The following is a 21,428-nucleotide window of genomic DNA, read 5'->3' on the forward strand; positions in this document are numbered from 1 at the left end:
GAAAGAGAAGGGGGGGGCAGGGGATGACAAAAAACAACAGGTTGGGGGGCGGGGAGAGAAACCCTATTTAATCTGCATCTCTTTGGACATGTTTCTGTATAATTCGTTTCTTCTGAAAAGAACGGTCAAACATTAATTACCCTTAAAGCACCACTGAGGTTCTGAAACAGAACACAGCACACACAGGAACATCTTCTGCTTTGTTTCAGAAGCTTAATTAAGTGGTGAGAGCAAATTCACCCTCAAACTGCTGAGGACACCACTGATCTGAGAATTAATTAGCCCACTGCCTTCCTCCTTGCTTTCCAATTCTGCAATGATTCAAACCTCTGAACTCACCTATCATGCTCTTTATCCACCAGATGGTACCTGGCTCTGAAGGCCACCAGGTGTGCATAATATGCTGGTGCAGGGATGGAGACGGAGCGCGTGCAGCGTACGTACGTATGGCACAGCTGGTAGGTGAGGATCTGCAGCTCATCCGAGGAGAAGCGATTGTCATCCCAGAGCACGTGATAGTGAGAAGGTCGGCTTGTTCCCTGGAGCCAGATCACAGAGCAGTCAGCATTTCCAAAACATCTCCTAACTTCCACCCCTGCAGGGAACTGCAGTGAAACAGCCGCTTCCTCCAAAGTCACAGGGAGCAGTTCTACACATCTCAGCTAATTTTTCCTTTAAAAGGCAAATCACCTCCTTCCTTGCTCCCCATCAAACTAATCCCTTCCCGTTTTCTTTGACAGGATTGTTTTCCAGAATTTCATCTCTGAAATTAAATGATCATACTGAAATGCAATTTCACATTGAAAACCTCAGACCGGACAAAAAACCCATCAGAAAAAGCAGCTTTAGGCCAAACTTTAACAGCTAAAAAGTTACCATGCCACACAAAATGTCCTACCTGGATCCCAGCATGACTACACAGGTAGAAGTCAAACTCTGAGGGGTGGGTGATTTTTGTGTCTACTGTGGTACCAGCTGGAATGTTTCCACTTTTTCCAACCTGTGTGAACAGGAAATACAAAGACACTGAGGCACAACACAAAGGGCTTTTTTTTTTTCTTTTCAGCTATATAGCCAGGAAAACAAACACAAGGAAAACATCTATAAAAAGCAGAAAAGTGAAGAAAGAATATGCAAAACTGAAATTTTGTTCCAGCTTACAATCTGGAGTGTCTCTACTATGGAGAAAGAAAAGAAGAGACAAGCAGCAAAATCTTCTTAGAAATTACCTAAAAAGATTTGTTTTTCTGAATAATGTAAAAAGAAGTTTCTGCAACTGATTTGTCAAACTCTTTTCACCTTCCCACTCCAGGACAGGAGTAACTTTTCCTGTTTATATGTGAGAGGGGACAATCCTTCCTTGTCAAACAGGCCACCTCTTCCCTCAAAAACTCTTCAAAGCAGAATGTATAAATATTCTTAACTTTCAAACAATTTAACATCCATAATCACAGCATTTATTAATATAACAACCACCTTCATGTCAGTTTTGGGAGTTACTAACTATTGCCTTGAAGCCTAGTGGGCTCCAAGTGCTCCCACAGAGAAGCCTGACAGAAGGAAAAACAATGTGGAAGGCCCAGTCTGTGAGCAGAGCTTTGCCATGAGGAGCTCTCCATTCTCAGCAACAGCTCCATCCTGCACTTTGGGAGTCTCCTCTTCACAGTAAGTACCAAGAATAAACAGGAATTGGTGACTTGGCTGCCTGCTGGACGTTTGTGGGTACCAATCAGAACGTACCCGTTCGTTTTTATCCGTGCAGAAGAGTCTGGTGTGGTGCCTTTTCTGCACAACTATAAATGTGATGCCAGGCTGATAATCCTTCTCCAGTTTAATGCAAGCCTCCCTGATAGCCAGCAGCTCGTGGTGGAGAACCTGAGCCACACACAGAGAGAAGTGTGATAAACATGAACCATTACTATCATACAAATAACTCTTATTTATCTACAGGTTTGTTTATCCACAGATAATTTATCATGTTCCTTCTTGCACTGTCACTCAGAGTAATGGGATGTCAAAGCTTTCACGATCAAACATTAATTTCTTCCCCTGATGAGGGCAAATTACATCAGCGGTTTCCTGAGCCAGGAGAGAGCTGCTTCCATATTTGTTCAGCTCCAAGCACGAGGCTCAGACTAACAAGCTGCATGTCAAAATCTTTTTAACTGCCAAATACAAATGAACATTTAATTAGGCTGCTGAATATACAACAGACTAATTATTTTTCAGACTAGTACAAGGGATGAAAACCAAAAGAGTTCAGCTGCTCTTTCCCAGCTCTGTGCAATCCCGTGCAGGACTACAGACATCAATAATAAGGAAAGTGGAACAAACCAAAAAGCAATGATTTGGAATGTGGGTTAATTATGCATGAAAAATTCAGTGAAAACCAGTGATAACTGAAAAAAGGATACATCAAAATCTCATACAAAGATTATTTTATCAATTCAAGTTTAGCAAGTGACCTTTCCTCTCTTCCCCCTGGATTTTGAGAAGCTGACTCAATTCTATATCTTTTATTTACATACATAAATACTGGAAAGGAAAGTGTATATAAGGGTCTTTAAAATATATTAAAAAATATTTCATAAAATATGGTACTTGCAAGCAAACATAATAAATATGACAAAGTATCTGATGAGTTTTATCCGGAATAAAAGTGACTGAAAATCCAGTATTTATTATTCCTGGTTGAAAAAAACCACCTTATTTTTCCTTACTGCCTAAGTTCCATGGGGTACAGTCTGACTAAAAGATCCTCAATAGGAAGCAGATGTGGAACATAATTTGAGTGCTAAAACTACACTTTTCACTTATAATTCTGTAACAGGGAAATATTTTAAAGGGGGAAAGTATTTTAAAAAGCACATGAAAAATATGGAAACACTTCTCCTGCCTGCTTGGTTAGAATCCAACAAATTTGTTGAGGAAGATTTGTTGAGGTTGTACTTCTTTTTGTAACTCCAACCACAAAGGTGGACTTATATAAATCTCCATTAGTACCACAAAACTACACCATCAGAATTTCAAAAAGACAAATATCACCTGTTGGAACTGCCCCTCAGAAACACCATCTCTGTAGAAGATGATGCGAGTTGGTTTGAATCTCGTTGATTTGTAGAACTGGATAAGCAATTCCCTGACCATGGCAGCCAAATCCTGGATGATTTCCTGGCGGTGCTGCTGCACCCGGACGGTGGCACAGTAACGGTTGGGATGAGCATCCATGCTTCCTACAACCTGGGGAAAAATGCTTAGCATCAAACCAAAAAGCACTTTAATAAAGGTGTTTCATGAGATAACTGCACTGTCTTCAACAGTATCTTGCACGCTGAGTGGTTGGCCTGGCAAAGATGAAGTGGAAATCAAAATGTGCTTGGAAACAGCTTTGGGTTTAGTCCACCTGTGGCAGCACACCCTGCTGAAAAAGAAAACTTGTTTTAAATCTAAAAGACTCATTCCCTATTTCCACCTACAAGCACTTAAAAAAATCAAATACAGTTTGGAGCACTGATACCATGAAACCATTAATTTAGTTCAGACTACAGCACAGGAATTTGAACTCTGGGAGACCAAGTCTGTTTTTTGGATCCATCAAACTGAAATGGTGAGGGACCACAGAAATATCCACACTGTTCGCCAAAGGAAGGGATTTTTCTGTTTATGAAACATCAACATTCATATACTGTAAAAGTGGCATGGGACTTAAAAATAAACAGACAAAAAAAATTAAAGCCAGCACTGAGCATATCTCCACCTGGCTTTCTCTGGACACACAGGTGTAACTTTTTAAAACAGATGCATAACATCACCAAAGATCTTCATTATTAAACAACCCTGAGTAGCCACTACTGGTGTTTACATAACACAAACTAAAGACCATTCCCTGTAGTTCAGAAGTACATTTCCAACAGATTACTGCACATTTTGTGTTTTCTGGAAGCGTGAGTCCCCAGAAACCACAACTGAGCCAGCCTAGTTCCTTATCAGCAATGAAGAAATTCTGAACATTTCTAAGTGCTGAAGAAGCAGATTAAAACATGCACCAGCTCATTACAGGCTGCTGATAAATATCAGCTCCCAGAAAAGCTCCTCTGTGTATCAGCAGCTCTGGCATTTTACAAGCTAATATACACATTTAAGTAATTAGCATCAGAGCAAGCTCTCTGAAGTTTCATTAAATTCCTGCAGAAAAATAATTTACAGTGCTATAATTAGGCAATCAGATGCAATGGGCCACAAAAGGACTGAAAGCAATAAAATGCATTAGAGCTGAGCAGCAGGAGGGAGCTGGGGTGAAAGACCAGGACACAATTTACTCACTGCAGCAATGGAAGGTTTTTTCCCATCCCCAGCTGGTGGGTGAGTTACGTCTGCACCAAGGAATATGACAGGCTGTTGGAATACTGGGGGTCTGGCAAAGAGAAGGGAGATTTGTAAGAGCAGCAAGATTTATGCTTAATAAAGCACATTAAAACTCAAATGAACAGTACTCTGTACTCCTGCAGTGAATTCATCAACAACTGGCACTTGATCAGAGTTGGTCACTTGTCCTGTGGCAGTAATTAAAAATCCTGATTAAGGTTCTCATGCTAAATACTTAGGCAGATTTTGAAAGCATAGCTAATTGTAGCTCTTAATTACAAATTAGTTTAAAAATGTATCTAGTTTTTTTCTACCTTTCAGAATTGCAGTTTTTATTAACTGGATCGTGGAAAGGAGTAAAGGTTGATCCCTTAGTAACAAAAGGCATCTAAGAAAATTGAAGGACTGTGGACATATTCAGAACCTATGAATAAAAATTTTTTTTCCAAATAAAAAACAGTCTTGGTAAGGAAGTCCAAAACTTGTAGGTATCAAAGTCATTATTTGCAAAGTACATTTTTTTAAAACTGTGCTTGAAAGTTTTAAACAAATATTTAGGTTAAGATATTAAACCATGGCACCTAGAGAGGAACACCAAAGCACTACAGCACAAGTTTTAAGCTTCAACTCTATTCCTCAATAACACAATTTCATACAGGAAATCTTGAGAACGTTGGGGATTAGGCATTTTTTTTCTTGTTTCTTTTTTTTTTCTCTCAGGGAATTTTCTTCCCATTTGTTGCCTAAGAGATGATGAATAGACTGTACTTAAGAGACAAAAAACATGGCTGGGTGTCTTGGAATTCTGTTAATTTTTTGCTGTTGTTTGGGGCTTTTTTGTTACTGCTGTTACTGTTGGTTGTTTGTCCATATATATATATATATATATATAACATATATATATAGTGTGTGTATATATATATATATATATTCGAGTAAAGAACTGTTATTGCTTTACCTATATCTTTGCCTGAAAGCCCCCGTAATTTCAAAGTTACAATAATTTGGAGTGAGGGGGTCATCTTTTCCATTCCAGGAAGGTTCCCACTTTCTTTGGCAGACACTTGTCTCTTAAACCAGCAGTTTTTGGTGTCCAATGTGGGGCTCGAGGGCACTGAGAGGAAAGGGTGAAAAAGGAGTAACAGTTCCTGGGGAACCTAATTTTTGTTTGCTGAATATAGAAACCTCGTTAGGCAGCACCATGTGGTCCAGCTTACCCTGCTTCAGGTGGCACATGGTTGTGGCTACATTTTTGCCATTTGCAGCTCCTTATCTAAACATGGGTCCTCTGACTAAGGCTACGCTTCGCACTATGGGTCAATAAGGTGAGGAATTCATGGATTTTAAACTTCCTCTGGAACGTGGGCACATAGCTGAATGAGTATCGCAGAGGAGATTGTCTTTGGGGTTTCATTAATAATGGTACCCATTGTGAGGAAGCAATACAGGGGGGGTTTTCCCCAATCCTTCACCCATTTGCTTGGACGCACTCCACCAGCTTTTGAAGCACTCAAATTTTCATGATGCTCATGATACCATACAATGGCTGGTGCTGCTGATAGGCCTAATCTATTTAGCATTTAGAGATAAGGTGGGATTGTCTTGGGTAACCACCCTGACACCTACCCCAGAGACTAGGGATGCTGGCCAGGAGCAGGCCACAGGGGCCAGGGACACTGCCCCACAGCCTGATCCTGCCCCACAGTCCACCTTAGAAATGAACCACCCAGACTGGATGGGGGTATAGGAGGAGACAGGCTGGGTGCTGAGGGAATACTCTTCCTCAGCTGGTGGGAAGCCCTCTTCCTGCCTCAAAGAGGGAAAGTCCGATGGTGCAGCCATGGAACCAACAGAGATTACAACTGTCCAGGTTCCACCTAAAGCATCCTTGACCCAGGACTCAAGTATTGATCAGGTTTCGGGAGGCAGCCAGGACCCCTTCCTCTCTGGGAGGGACTTTTAATGAATGTAAGAGAGAGGATTGTTCAGAGAGACAGACTGCAGGAGCACCATCACAGAATGCCCTGGAAGACCACTGAGGAAGGGATCCAACAGCTGAGAGAAGTGGCAGCACTAGAGGCACTTTTTGGAAGGGACGGACAGCACGATAACAACCCTGACAAGGTCAGGTGCACAGGGGAAATATTGGGGCGCCTGGCACATCTAGGGCCATCCCAATACTCCACCTTCATGGCAACACTGAATGTTGAGGACACCCGAGAGACAGTGGGCTCCACAGCCAGCAAACTCAGGAATTTTGAGAGCACAGTCCAGGGCCCCATGCAGGCTCACATCTCCTCTGTGGTTAAGAGTCTCAAAGAGAAGAATGTGGACCAAAAGAAAAGGCACTACTCTTCTAGATGGTCTCTGTTTCTGAAAACTCAGAGCAAATAGAGTCTTAGAGATTTTTCATTCTAGTGACAGCCGTGTACTACAGTGGTCAGATCGTAAAAACAATACTTTTATTATAAATTTCAACAGAAACAAGTATTCCTCTCCTGTCTTCATAACTTAACTTTTGCAGGACTATTTATTAGAAGCCAAAACAGAGTTTGTCTGAAGAGTCACTTAAGCCACAGTGCTATGGCTGCAGATAAAAGCTCCCAGTGATCTCAACATGACGCACGCCCTCTCTGCAATACAATAACCTCTTCCCCTTTGAAAGATGACTTACCTTCCCTGTGGCAATAGAATGTTATTTACACCTCCTAATTTGACATTTATTTTTAAGCAAAGGTTGGACAGAGTTTGTGGTGTTGTTCTTTGGACGTTTTTCATCTGCACACACTGAGTGGCCATCCCCAGCACCGTGTCACCAACGCGCTTCACCTCCGCTACAGAATGGAGAAAAACCGAAAAAAGTATTTGCAAACTGCAAATCAAACAATGGAGGAGACTTAAACTTGATGCCAATTCACTACACCTGGAGTTTTAGCAAAGTGGTGCTCAAGCTTAAAGGAACACAATGATCCTACTCCCCAAATCCAGAACCTCCCCCCAGGTCTGCTCTGCTCCACCTAACTGGGTCCTAAATGCAGTAACTAAAGGCACTGTACACTTGTATTAACTAAGAATTTTAAAATTAATTCTTAGTTTAGAATGTAGCATTATATCATCAGCTTTGCCTAATGATATGGGTACTGTGGATATTAGGATGATGAGCACTTGTTGCATTATTAAACACTGGACTAGCAACAAAAACCTGACAGTAAAGTGCTGAGTAATATTCAGCCAAGCAGTTTTATCATCAGTTCATCACTGCAAGTTTATCACCTGCATAGAAAAGTGGCCAGTTTAGCAGACAATGGTCCATAAAAACTCCCAAGAAACTCATTCAATACTGTACAATTCCAAAGGTTAAATCAAATCCTATTGTTAACAATAAAAATGAGACTTGAAGGCTTTCAGAGAGCCTCATACTCTCACACTCTGGGAAGAAATCTAGGCTCCAAGACTGGCTCAGAGAAGATGAACCCCCCTCTTTGGCAACAGGAGGGAGAAAAGAGCAGGGTGGGAAGAAGAGAAAAGACAAGACTGTGGGTATAGGAAGTGCAGGGTATGGAAGAGCATAGGGAGAAAATAAGGAGAGATGATTAGAGGGGGCAGAAATAACTGTAATCAAAGATAATGACAAGGAAAGAAGATGAGAGCGGTACCACATCCTCTCAGTGGTTAAGTAGAGGAAAAGAATTCCCTTTTAATGCCAAGCAGGAATAGCAAAAATGTCATTTTGCACCAAATTTCTATTGTACAAATTAGAGACGAGCCACCTCCTTTGCAAGGCTGAATTCAAGGGGGAAGAAAAAGGTACTATTTCCTTAAGATTCCTTGCTTAATCTCTCTTCATCTTGTAAGAGATAATAATAAAGTAAGAAAATTATTTTGTGCTATATTAAATTGGTGAGGGATGGGATAAAACAACTCTGCAGCTGCTTGGTAGATCTGATCCACCAGAGAAGAGACCATGTAGCTATGAGAGAAAAACAGTGGATGCTGCTCCAGCTGGGCAAGGTAAGTGAAAAAAAGAGGGAGGGAGGACAGGAAAACAAGTGGTCCTGCCTATAGGAAGAGCTGGTTAAAACAAAAATGCATGGTTTATACAAAACATATTAAAACCCATGTGTGTATGCTATGTAAAATGCACTAATTGTCACTTTTTCCAAAAAACAGTTTAGTTTGCTGAGTTTTCACTTTCCATGCATCTGTATCCTCGCAATCCGAGTTTAAAAACTGAAATAAAAGGAAAAATAGACAGAAATCTCCTTCACTCAACACTTTTTGCCAAAGGGAGATTGTGTGAGTAAGCAAAGATGTTCTAAAAGCTACAGAGTTCTTGAAGTCATTACTTCTTCAGTCACTTGGAATTTTCAGCACACAAGTTTTATTAAGTATATTTTAATTCACCACCTATCAGTGTCAATCTCACCAAAGCCCTGGGTTGGCTTTCTCACAACCTCCACCTCAAATGCAACCAGCAGGAAGAATAGGGAAAAGCAAATTAAAAGCATAGAAAAAATAATGAAAATAATTAGGGCTTAATATAAAACACCATGCAGCACAAGAAAAATAACAAAATTAATTTACAGCCTATTCCCTAACTAGAATTTGTAGAGCTAAACCAGCATTAAACCTCTCTCCTCTGGGTACTTCACAAAAACCACACGAACTGTGACTGAAATGCACCATTTCCACTCACTGACCATAGACTGGTGTTTTTCCTGGCAAAATGACCACGACAAGCTGCAGCCCAGTGTAAGTGTTCTTGAGGTGTCTGAACATGGGCTCCACACTGTCGGCTCCCTGGGCGTATTTACAGAAGCAGGGCTGCCCCTGGATTGGCATTCCAGCATCCCTGGAAATCTTCCGCAGCTGTTCTGTGAAGGACCTGAGGAATGCAAACAAATACATTACATTATCAGGTAGTAAAAACCCATCTTGATATTTGATCTTATTTTTAATGGAACAATCCTGTTAAACTTGCAGAGTTGTGCTGTCCAAAAACCTGGGAATTTAACCCCAAGTGCATCTTTAATTGACAGTGCCTGTGTAGTCACTGAAGGAAAGACAGGAAATATGCTGCATAAATAACACCATTAATAAAAAAACCTCATTTCCAAAGAAAATTCTACCTTATTTCTATGGGAAATATGGAATAAACTACTTTTTGCAAAAAGACTGCAACAATTAAGATGTGGGATAGCCTGCTCTTCCATGTGTTACCACTAAAAAAAGGGCTGGAGTTCCTCCCTTTTTTCTTGATGAGGAAAGCAACCAAGTTACCAGCAATTGTTTCAGTGAATTGCTTCAGCATCCATAATAGTGCACAATTTCATAGATACCAGAGAAAATGTGTATCCTGGAGCTAAAGGCAAACCTTCTCCTAGGCTGGTACAAAAAAAGTCACCCTTTGATGGAATTGGTCAGATATGAAGACAACCTAACTTCTTCAGAGGCTTCCATCTGTGAGCCTCTTTAGCTCACTGATAAAAGCCCATTTTTATTAAGTTGGGTGGCCCCTCCACAGGTGTTTAAAAGTTACTCATCTTCACCACAGGATGCCACTGACTGAGAGGGTGTGAAGATTTAGTTTCTTCCAAACCCATTGTTAACTTGCATGAATCATAACAGGCTGTGAGCTGTGAGCTTCAGCCCTGCAGCCTGAGGCTCCTTGCAGAAAATGGATATTTCCTCCGGAAAAACAAGCACCCACTATAGCAGAGTCAGTGGCAGTACATCTGCCCATCCCTGGAAGTGTTCAATGCCAGGCTGAAAGAGGCTTGGAGCAACCTGGGATAGGGGAAGGTATCTTTGCCCGTGGCAGAGGGTTGGAAAAAGATGATCTTTAAGGTCCCTTCCAACCCAAACCCTTCTGTGATTTCAACATTCAAGTCTAAAATAGCTCAGGGTTTGAGCCTTTAAACTGGAACTACAATGCCTATGAGGAAAGTTTCTCTCCCTGTTCCCAACAGGTAAAGCAGGGCGATTTTGAAGACTTTTAGGGCATTTGAAGGTGTTTACTCTGGTAAATCAACAGCATTTGAGTTCCAACTTGCTCAACAAGACGTAACAAGAGGCCACAAGGTGGAACGGGATGCAGCCATTTTCCTGGCACGAAGCAATGTCCTTTCACGGTAAGCACAGACTCATTCTAAGCCATTCAAATAATTTTATTTTGGCTCATTATGTTGAAGACTTCTGCCTATTTCTCAAAAGTGAGTAACTTGGCTTACAGAGCATTTCCACCACAAGAAGCAGCATGGAAGGGAAAATTCTATGGCAGCCCAGTTCTTGACATGTGCCTGGAGAGAACAAGTCCTTCCCCTCCTCAGACAACGGGCAGTAAAAAGTAAGATTCTCACTGTTTGGTCATCACTTGTTAGGGAAAAATTCCCAAGCTGTTTGGCAAATCATCTGAAAGAACACTGCTGTAGCAATGCCACTGGCATGAGCAATCCCTGCCTTGCATTCACCTCCCAGAGAGCAGGTGAGTCACTGCCAGGGCAGCTCCACAGGCTGCACTTGTCCATGCATGAAGGGAAAGCAGCTGCATGTGAGAGAAGGAGTCAGACACTGATCTGGGCCTGCACACCTTCCCTGAGCCAATGGCAGATGTCACTTTTAACAATAGGCTTTGAACAATCACATCTCATCCAAAGGCAAAGAAACCAAATCTGAAAGTTTCATTCAAACTCTTCAAGTCAACAGAACAACCAGTCCTACTGATGTGGCAAATACAGCCATTCAACTTGCACATTCCAGGAACTCTGAAGGGGAAGAAGTTATAGAGAAAAATTTTCCTTCTAAAGAAATTCTGCATGAATAAATCCACTCCATATATCCAGGAAAGGAACCTAACAGAATACACGTTAGCTCTGACTCTTGAGAAACACTTAGTGATTAACACCCATCATTACATCAGTTATCTTAAACTCTATCCTATGGCCTCACTGCTCAGAAACCTGCCATAGAGCACAAACAGCTTTTGTTAAGTCTGATTTGGAGGATTTCCTGATGCTGGCATTGAAATCATACTGGCATCATGCAAAACACAAAGAGACAGAACTTTGAAAGCACTGTTAAAGATGTATTGCCATATGTTAAACAATTTGGCCAAAAATATTTTCTTCATAAATAAGTGAAATCATGACATTTACATCCATAATAAATGATAAAATCACCATCTTACACAACATACTTACTTAAGATGAACTTCAGTGCACTGGCGCTGGGGAGCAAAGCAGGCAATTGCCCAAACCTTTATTTCAATTCCAGTGTGAAACTGTTTATTCCTCATGTCCCAGACACCTTGAACTGGTGTAGCAATTGCTTTATTCTGGAAGTGGAAGGTAAAAATTAAACATTAATGCAAAACTTGATTGATGCTAAACAAAAATCAGCTTTGCTTCTATTTCCCCCCAATCAGCAGGTGATTTATACTTTCAGGTCATTCTCTCCCCTGAACAAACATCCATCCTATCTTGTAACAATCATTTTATCACTGTAGAAAGACAGCTTCTTAGCCAGGTGAAAAATAAAGCTCACATTGTTCATTTTTATTGCTGATCATTGCCTTTGGTTGTATTTATATATGGAAAGTAAGATTCATGCTTGGTATGGAACATTAACAAGAACCTAAATTTCTACCGTGACTTTACAACTGCTCAGTGAACTTTCCAAAGGGGAAAAGTTCATTTAAGTACTGTGAATATTTTACACATCACTAAGTAGAGGCAAATATTGGTTCAATGTCATTCACACAACTCCAGAAAAAATGTGAACAAGCTGAGAAAGGTGATCAGTTATTCAACTTGGCCCTGCCCAACACTTTTATTTCTCCCACCAAGCAGATATTACTGGGATGGATTATCTGGAGAACAAGAGATGTTATAAAGCAGCTGAAGTAATTTTGGTGATATTAATTACATTAATAAATATTGATAGACGTTTTAGACAAGTTACCATGATGTCTTTCTTCTCACCTAGCAGCAACAGCTAAAACTTCTGGGAATTTTTCAGGACACACACATGAATTTGATAATGGATCTTGCAAAGAGCTGTGTCTGCTGAAGGCAGTACCTCCCCACTTGGACTTTCCAACATTCATCTGCCATTAAGTTCCCCCAACCTGCTGGTGCCAGAATAGTTCATGAAAGCACTCCCCTAACCAGGGTCAGGCCTGGGGTACCTCAACCTGCCAGTGAAGGGAGGTTTGAGCTAATTTGCCTGAGTTGTCCAAAGAATTTTAGGCAGAAGACTCAAGATCCTCTCCCATGATGGGTTACAGAGGCACCAGAGTCTGTTGTGCACAGGGACAGAATTATATTCAGCTGGTAGTGCATGAGGTTCATCAGAAGCCTCCACAAATGAAGTTATCCCAGTTATCAAAGCTTTCATCTTGCATAAAAGTCACAGTATATAACTGATGGAAAATCCTGTTTCTCAAGCTTATTTTAAAAGACATCACAGGAGAAAGACTGTCAGAAAGGCAATCTGAAAAGCCATTGTAAAATAAAAACCTGTGGGTAAATACTCCAACAGGAAGGGATGACTCTGGAGAAAGATATGCAGATAGAGATGATACCTTAAGACAGCTGCCCTAAACACAGTTGCTCCACCCAGAATATTCAAAACCAAACAGAAATTCAGGAATATTTCAGTATATTTTCAAATATATATAGTGATAATTGAAATTGTTCTTCTCCATACACATTGATTTGAACCACTATTTGCAGGCTGCTTCTTGCAACACACAGTGTAAGAGTGTTTGAGGCAAAAAAAGGCATTTTTAACCCAGTTTTACTTTCAGAAATAAAACAGCAATTGAGGGAGATGCAAAATGGCCAATACATTTAAGGACTTTGAGAACCTAAATGTAAATTCCGAACATTACACCTATGACAGCTCTCTCATGGCACACAACACAATTAATTTAAAATAAACACATTACAGAGGCCACTACCAGTTCCAGCTGATGCTAGAAGCCATCACAGACTGTACAGAACCCACTGGACATACCCTGCCTCCATAGAGGATTGAGGGAGGCTGTAGGACTCTGCCAGTCACGTCTGTCATTTCATCCTTGACCATTATCCCAAATTCTCGGACGTAAGGATCGGTGTTGAAACTCGCACTCCGCATCTGAAATTGTAAAAATATACAGAGCCAAGCTCATAACCTGTGTGCAGTGCACAAACACATCAGGCCCTGCTAAGGGCGAGCAAAATTAAGCCCATTCCTACATCTGACTCCCATTTGACACAGCACTCACCAATTTGCTGATCTCTTCCTGCCGGTCCGGCGCTGATCTGGCAGTGGCTCGAATCATAGTGGAAGTTTGATTGTCAGTGAGTTTCTTTATGCATCTTTGTCCTGCCACTATGTTGCACACCTGAAATATCCCCACAGAAAGGAAATTATAAACACAGTCCAACTGTTTTTTTTGGCTTTTCTTTCACTGATGCACTACAGAATTTCTCAACATTTGGCTGCTCAAAAAAAACAGTTGGCCAACATTTGAACCCTTTTTCCCTCTGACCCCCTTCCCCCAGCCCCCAGAATTCTCTATGAGTTTACTTGCCTCCAGAGGAAGGTATGTGTGCTTCTGCTCCTGTCCAACTTGTAAACATGGAAGGTGAGGGTAGCGTAAAACTAATTTATGCCTGTCCTTAAAATACTGAGCTACAGTGCATTCAACTGTTTGTCCATTCTCCTGCTGAAGTGGGAATCTGTTGGAAAGCAAATATGAAAACAGCTATTACTCCATGCAAAATACTTTCCCACAGTTCCTTAGTACACTTCTGGGCACAAGTTAAGCCTACTGGAAGAGGATGAAACAAAGCCCAAGCAATTAAACACCAGATTCAGATACTGAGCCGTTATCTTCTTGTATAAAGCTGATATCAGTTTTGTTATATTACTTCCTTAAAAATGGGAGTCAATGCCTCCATATTCAAGCTACCTGCAAATCTCGGGCTGGTGATTAAAAAGAAACACTTTTTCCAGAGGAAAAATAGATTGCCAATAAGCAACATTAGGAAGCCAATCCCAGCTGGCACCACTTTTCTACTCCTGTTGTGGGAAACTTTAGGCTACATATAGGACACCCTGTTCTTCCAATTTTGAAGAAATCCATAAATGACAGAAAAAAATCCCCAGCCAACCAAAAAAAACCTCCCAGATCTAAACCAAAGCAATTGGTTCAAATGCCCTGATACTCATTACAGTATAAAAATAGAACAAAAAGAACAGCAAAATTGGGAAAATCCTTTGAGGTATATTTAAGGGTATTAACCAAAGAAAGCATCACTTTTCAAGGCAACTTTTCCCACCTCAGTAAGGCAGGCAAGGTATTTTTCCAGCCTGAGATCAAGCATATGCTTAAAAGGTAGGAAAATACTTTACGTTTGGTGACTTGCTGGTCGTCTGGTGACATTGCACACTCTGTACTTCCTTTTCATTTGTCCACAGTGTGTTATCTCCACCTTCAGACCTAAAAATTAGAAAGCACAAATCACCATTTTTCCAAAATCAAGGTGTCAGCCCTAAACTGCTACAAAAGACCTGTAAAACAGTGTAATAAAGCCATTCTATTTAGCCCCTAACAGCAGCCCGGACAGAACTCAAAAAGCAATTTACAGTCTTAAAATTCAAACTCCTGAGCTTCAGCCAAAGTTCAACCCAGAATTTCAGAGCCAAGAAGAAATCCCAAAGTCCCCAGAGCTCACTGATGACGCTGAGCACATTCTGCAAATTCCAGTTCTGTACCTCTAAGGAAGCCCAGGATGGGGAAAGATCCTTGAAACAAAACCCCTTGTTTATACTTTCTGTCTAAACATACGGTGTCTGTAAGACCTCCAACTCCTGCAACTGAGCCTGAGCTAATGAACTGGGGGTGTGGGTGGAGCGGAATCCCCAAACAGCCTCTCTAGGAGCTCATGGGAATGAGGCCACAGTGAAGCAATTTGGTGCCTGATTATTTTTTCAAAACATTTACAACCAATGCAAACTCAAGATTTATTTATACTTTCCTTGCTAACTTCTGGTTGGGCAAAGATAATTTTGTTGACATTTTTTGGAAACACAAAAGGAAGGTGCAGGATGGATTTATGGAGTTTTTAAAGTTGCTTGCTTTCTACCAGGAATATCGGGAAGGAAGGATCTTCATTTTGCAGAAGAAACCTTCAGTGAACAAAACCAGTAAGATTTCTTCCTCCTCTTTGATTCAGACACTACACACTAGAATAACTCTAATTTACTTCCAGAAGAGTATATGCAGGACAGATGCCTAAGTAGACAAAAACACATTGCTAAATTATAAGTAAAATCTGAAATATGAAAACCCTGACATCAATAACTAGAAAAAATTAAGATTGGGTAATTAAAAAAGCATGAAATCCCAGTATTTGTAAACATTTAGAACCACCAGATTAGGAACTGAAATATCTTTGCCATGAAACTGCAATTGGCACTACTTATAGGTTTCAAAAGCGAAAAATATGAAATTTTTGTCTCCCAATAAGGCAACTGCTGTGGAAAATATTTAAAATGCAGTGGTAACACATCAGACAGAATAAAGCAGCTTTATATAATTTATTACCTTTTATTTCTTTGGTAAACTTTACCCTTTGGGAATCTGTCAGAGGTTTTTGTTGTTCTTCAATACTTTTGAAGTCCAGAACTTCACAGACAAACTCAATAACTGGCTGTGCTTTGTAAAATGCAGTTGCAGACACTGCAGACAAAAACATTAATGATGTGTTACAACAATACAGAGGAAATTCTCAAGAAATCCAACAAAACAAATGGAGCTAAATTTTTGCCTTTCCATTAAGGAGCAAGAAGAAACAAGAAAACATTTTGTACTACCTACCATCAATATTTAACATCATTTTCCATAATGAAGGTCTGACTGACTGATGGAAGCCAAACCAAACTTCTCTGCCACCACCCAAAGGATTCGAGCACCCTTCTGATGCTGTAAAGAAAGATCTCCCCACAGGAGTATACCTGCAAGAAAGCAAATAAACCCACATCAGGAAACTAAAGCAAAAATTGCAATAAAGCCGTAACTAATGGAAATTCCTTTTCGAAAAGCACAGAAATGTCAGTGTTTAAAATTACCAATAATCTGAGATTCTTGGTAGGACTCAGGTTACACCTCTCAAAAGAAATAGGCTACTACTCAAGTTTAAATTTATTTTCAGTACACCCCTTAACATATCTACTAATTCCAACAGAAAAGCATTAATAACTGCAGCTGGGCTTCCGTAAGAAAAGAATTAAAAGTCTCTGCTATTAAAATACCAATGTAATCATTTCTCCCCATACTCTGAATTATAGACATTATGTGAGGGTAAATAAGTGATATAACAAGTATTTCTGATCCATCTTTCATCTTGATAATTAAGTACTTCACATTTAATAGCAAACAAATCATATCAAGAGCCAATGTGTTCCTCTGAACAAAGGTATCTGACAGTCTGGGCTGTTTTCTGTGCTGTAAAACCTGATTAAAGTAATTTTACTTTTTTTATCCTTAATTTGAGGGTAAAGTCAACATACTATAAGGCTATTTAAAGTCATTTACATATACTTAACTCATATTACCTGTTTAGAGCTTCGATATGGGAAAGTTCAGCCCTACCAAACTTTGTTCTTTAGCTTCTAACTGAATATCATTTGCACAGTGGTCTTAAGTGATTTGTTCTATGGCAGCAGAATTAAGCCCAGTTATCTCCTGGGCATGAAAATGCTGTGGGTCCCACTTGGAAAACAAACCAAATAATTTTCAAGCTTTTCTTTCCTATCAAAATAGCCACAGGGGGTGACATTAATGTCCCCCTAGCATGGTAATGTTTATACAAAATTGGCAGTAAATATCTGTCCAAGGACACACAGGAACAGGGTAAGAAGTTGTCTTAAAACCACCCTTCCACGTCTACCAGCCTCCAAGCACTTCCCACCTGGGGAGAGCCTCCTTCTCCAAGGCTACAGAGGAAAGAGGGAGATAGCAGAGCCCCCCTGACCTGAGAGCACACAAACATGGGCCCAGTCTGAAAACCTCTGGGGAAAGGGACTTGGGTCCAGGCTGGAAGTTCCGAATTCCATCAGATGAGCAGGAAAGCACTGACTGTCTCTTGCCTGAGCCTGCCATTGCCACACGGCCACAACTGTGGCTGGTCTATGGGAGCACCTCCTACCCAAAGAGCCACCAAAGCACTCACATCACACCTAAACCACATCAAGGTCTTCCCCTCACCTCATGGAAGGCAAGTGCCTCATCACTACATCCAGCGCCTGGATGGTCTCAAATGGGACACTCGGCAGCCGACCAGAGAGAGCATCATGTAAAGCCTGCAAACTCACACAGGACATCCACTTTATAGCCACCTTAAATATTCTGTCCTTTCCTTCTCCTGGCAGTGTGACCTCCAGCTCCACCTGCAACAATACCAAACAACAAACCAAGATGATTCTTTCCATTGAAAGGGGGGAAAATGGAAGGGGCTCAGAAGGGACGATGGATTCTTCTGAACAGCGCCACGAAGCAGGGGAGGAGACAAAAAGCAATGATGAAGCAACAGCACACATTAGGTAAAGCCTCTTTTTACAGCTACATCTTCCCAAAGGGGTATTTCAGAAGCCTGGAGTGCCTCCCAGCTGGCATCTCTCTCCCTCTGTGAGGCAACACTGGAATTTGGAGGCGCTTGGATCAATGGGGAGGTCTCGGTGAAGATCCAATAACCTGATTTCAGATCCCTAACACGTCCCAGTGCATCACCACTCGTGTCAGCTCCTGCATGCCTAAAATAAAACATGGGCTGTCACCACCTGCCAAGATTCATGAATTTCTGGTATTTGCTCTCGAGAGCACCAGAGTGCTCTACATACTACTGCTGAACACACAGTTCAAACAAGAGAAGACAGGCAATAGAAAAACAAAACCAAAAAACAATCACCAACCCCCCAAATAAAACAAAAATACCACAAAACCTACCAAGCCGAAATTCTTACTTTTAAATACCCAAGAAAGAATAAACTACAACACAAGTACCAGTGATGGTACAGGCAAGAAACAGGGGCACTTCTTTCCCATGGTACACCCTACTTTGAACTTTTTGTCTAAAAAACAGTGGCAAACTACATTGTGGTAAATTACTTCAGCCAATTACTTGGAATTATTTGTAATGCTGATTTCTCCTCTTTCTTAAAACAAAGAAAGTCTGAGCACCAAAGTTCTTAAGCCGACTAAAATCAAGGCTTGTCTGAAATGATCAGAACGTCTGGGAGTGACTACAGGAAATACCAAGATCAGAGTATCCTTTGTGCTGGATACAAACAAAAACCTTGTATTTTCCCCTGCTAGGGAGTTTGCAATTTAAATATAAAAGGCATCCACTTAACAGGCAAACTGTAATTAGCAAAAATAATAGGTGGCTAACAGCAAACTAATATCTGCAAACATCTGGCCTCTTCAGCAATTTGCTTCTTTGGTCCAAAAATAGGAAAGAAATATAAAACACAAATAAGAAGCCTTCCCGTGTGCCCCCAAAAATGAGTTGACCATCTACTGTAGGCACACAAAATTAAGATTACAGCTGCATCTCTCCTCTAGCACAAACACCATTCCCCAGGGAGACTCGAGCGGAGGAAGGAGCTGCACAGCTGTGGGAGAGCACTGGGAGCTGAGTCTAATCGTGGGGTCACTGCTGAGAGTCTGGCCCAGAAGGTCAACCCTACTGAAAGCTGTGCAAAGAAAGGGACAGGTCTTCAGCTCACACATGCTGGAAGCTTTCCATGAAGTCTTTTTTTCCACCAGACCATCAAAAAGTCTTCAACTTGCATCTCATTTACAGCAGATGGAAGATGTCTGTTGCACTTGACCTGCATTTTCCTTTAAACTCCTCCTCCAGATCAAGTTTCAGAATTCCTGCTTGAGCAAGAAGGTGTCCCTGCCCATGGCAGGGGTTTGGAACAGGACAGCTTTTAAGGTGCCTTCCCATCCCAACCATTCTATACTTATTCCCAGTACTGTTAATACACAACTCATCTGACTATTAACCACTATGGTGCCCTTAACCTAAAGAAAGGATTTAATTTTACTTTTTTTCCTCTTCTGTTTTCAATTTGCAAAACTCCTTCACTATGATGGAATGGGAGATGAAAAGAAACCTGTGTTGCAGGTGGTCCCTGGTGGAAATAAAAGGCCCAGGATCTCTTCCAGGTGCCCAACTGCAAACACCAGTTAACTTTAGCAGAGATGTGACTGCTGAATTTGGCCCAGACTAGTTTTGCTGCTGGGTCTAACTCCAAATGAGTTGAATTAAGAGTTACTGCTCAAATAAGTAAGGTTTAAATACAACTTTCCTGTTTTGTTTTGGTTTTTTTTTTTAATAATTAAATATCTCACCCTATTTAAAAAAAAAAATCTCAAAAATATAAAAAAAAGTCCTTAATCCACATCCCACATCCAAAAGTTCACATATACTTTTAAGCACTGCTAATCAGAATTTTTTGTCTCTCAGTAATATTTTATTTATCCCACTCTGTGCTTTTGAGGACAAAGTAACACATTCATGTTTGACAAAGTAAGCAAAACACGAAAAAATTAAGACAAAGTAGTTTTAGATGGGAATTTTACTATCTCCTTTACTATTAGGGATAAACCCTAAAGCAAAATTTAAGACTTGTTTTATTATCTATCCCCAAATAAAAAAAAAGTTACTAACCTGCTACTTTGTAGACCCACTGCTAAACTGCAACAGAGTTGACAATTTTGCAGCTAAGGGAGCTAAATGAAAGGGATTTTACTGTCAGGACGTGAAAAATCATTAAGCCTGTAGAAAAACGTCAAAGCCATTCTTAAAAAGAATAGGTCTTGAAGCTGATGGGGTCTGAATGAGTCACACAAATCAATGTATCACTGCTTAAAAATTATAAAGATCAAACCTGACCATGTGTTTCTGAGGAATTCTTAGTATTCCTTCTTCTCCATAAAATAAATGAAACATCACATGATTACTTTATCATGCTTTGAGCATACAATGTACCTTTTCTCTATTAATCCAAGAGCTTTTCCCTCCCAGGGATTCAGAGGAAAACAGATTAACAACAAACTATGGATGTAGGAATGAGCTCTGCTTCTGTCATGTGCAGAGTCTTTAGCAGTACTTCAGAAAGACAAAGTCAGAGGACCAAGTCTGTGGCCACAGACAGGATTAACATTTTCCTTCTGGGAAAGAGAATAGCCGTAGGATTTCTGTATCAAACTGCTGCTCTGTTCATTCGTAATTACTGTTTTTCTAATAAAAGACTAATTAAGATGTAGGTTAAGATACATCAGTTGCTCTTGAATCTTGCTAGGTGAGAAAACTTCCAAGTTCAGGTAAACTTAAATTCCAGTTTTTGACTGTAAAAGGATGTTTTAGGGAAATACAAAAGTAGAGCAAGAATTGAATACAAAGCTGCTGTTAGAGGTGACTTGGGTTTGCTGTGTAGAGCCTACAAGGAAAGAGGAGACTGTTAATATCTTCCTACCCTGGCAATGTCCTAAACACTTCCTTCTTCTCAATGTGTACAAGTAAAAAGTAAGAAAAGATCATGTTAGTATTTACACATTCCATATTTGTTCTGAAAGGTAAAAAAAAATGAAAACGTTAAAGAGTGAAAATAAGGTACGATAAGGAAAGAATGAAAACAGATGTGATAACCATAAAAGCAAAGCAGAGAAGTGTTTCTATACAAGAAAAAGTTATAAAAAAAGCAGAACTGTCAGCAAGGACAAAAATACGAGCACAGAACAACCACTATCAACAAGAGATGAGGACAGAGTGCATTAATTAACTTAAAAGAGCAATAGGAGGGGAAAAAACCTTGGCAATTTTGTGTCAGCCCTCTCTGTTTAGCATCAGTTCTTCCATTACCAATGTATACTGCAAGTAAATTAAGATCTTCCTCTTAGATTAATCACTGTATGTTCATGAATCTTTTCAATACGATCCTAAATGTAATCAGATGTGCAGTAAACTTGCTACATTTGTTATGTACAGAACAGTCAAAAAAAA

The 21,428-nt window shown here is 40.4% G+C and overlaps 1 protein-coding gene across 3 annotated transcripts in view; it reads right to left on the reverse strand.

Moving 5' to 3' along the window:
- Positions 1-21,428, reverse strand: part of AGO2 (argonaute RISC catalytic component 2) — a 57,138-nt gene that overhangs the window by 11,704 nt on the left and 24,006 nt on the right. Inside the window, exons 4-18 of one of the 3 annotated variants that reach the window (XM_042036550.1) lie at positions 17,624-17,805; positions 16,235-16,371; positions 15,962-16,096; positions 14,767-14,854; positions 13,943-14,090; positions 13,634-13,753; positions 13,381-13,503; positions 11,565-11,698; positions 9,066-9,250; positions 7,040-7,199; positions 4,324-4,414; positions 3,046-3,240; positions 1,741-1,875; positions 899-1,000; positions 340-539 (exon numbers count right to left, since the gene is read on the reverse strand). In XM_042036550.1, coding sequence (XP_041892484.1) covers positions 340-539; positions 899-1,000; positions 1,741-1,875; positions 3,046-3,240; positions 4,324-4,414; positions 7,040-7,199; positions 9,066-9,250; positions 11,565-11,698; positions 13,381-13,503; positions 13,634-13,753; positions 13,943-14,090; positions 14,767-14,854; positions 15,962-16,096; positions 16,235-16,371; positions 17,624-17,805 — 2,135 coding nt within the window. Of the gene's footprint in view, positions 1-5; positions 540-898; positions 1,001-1,740; positions 1,876-3,045; positions 3,241-4,323; positions 4,415-7,039; positions 7,200-9,065; positions 9,251-11,564; positions 11,699-13,380; positions 13,504-13,633; positions 13,754-13,942; positions 14,091-14,766; positions 14,855-15,961; positions 16,097-16,234; positions 16,372-17,623; positions 17,809-21,428 lie in introns of those variants that run through there. The other 2 variants (XM_042036549.1, XM_042036551.1) reach the window with 2 other exon arrangements.

This window comes from Corvus kubaryi, unplaced genomic scaffold (genome assembly GCF_017639235.1).
Source record: "Corvus kubaryi isolate FWS band 111438036 unplaced genomic scaffold, C.kubaryi_AGA036_p1.0 37385, whole genome shotgun sequence".
Taxonomy (NCBI): Eukaryota; Metazoa; Chordata; class Aves; order Passeriformes; family Corvidae; genus Corvus; species Corvus kubaryi.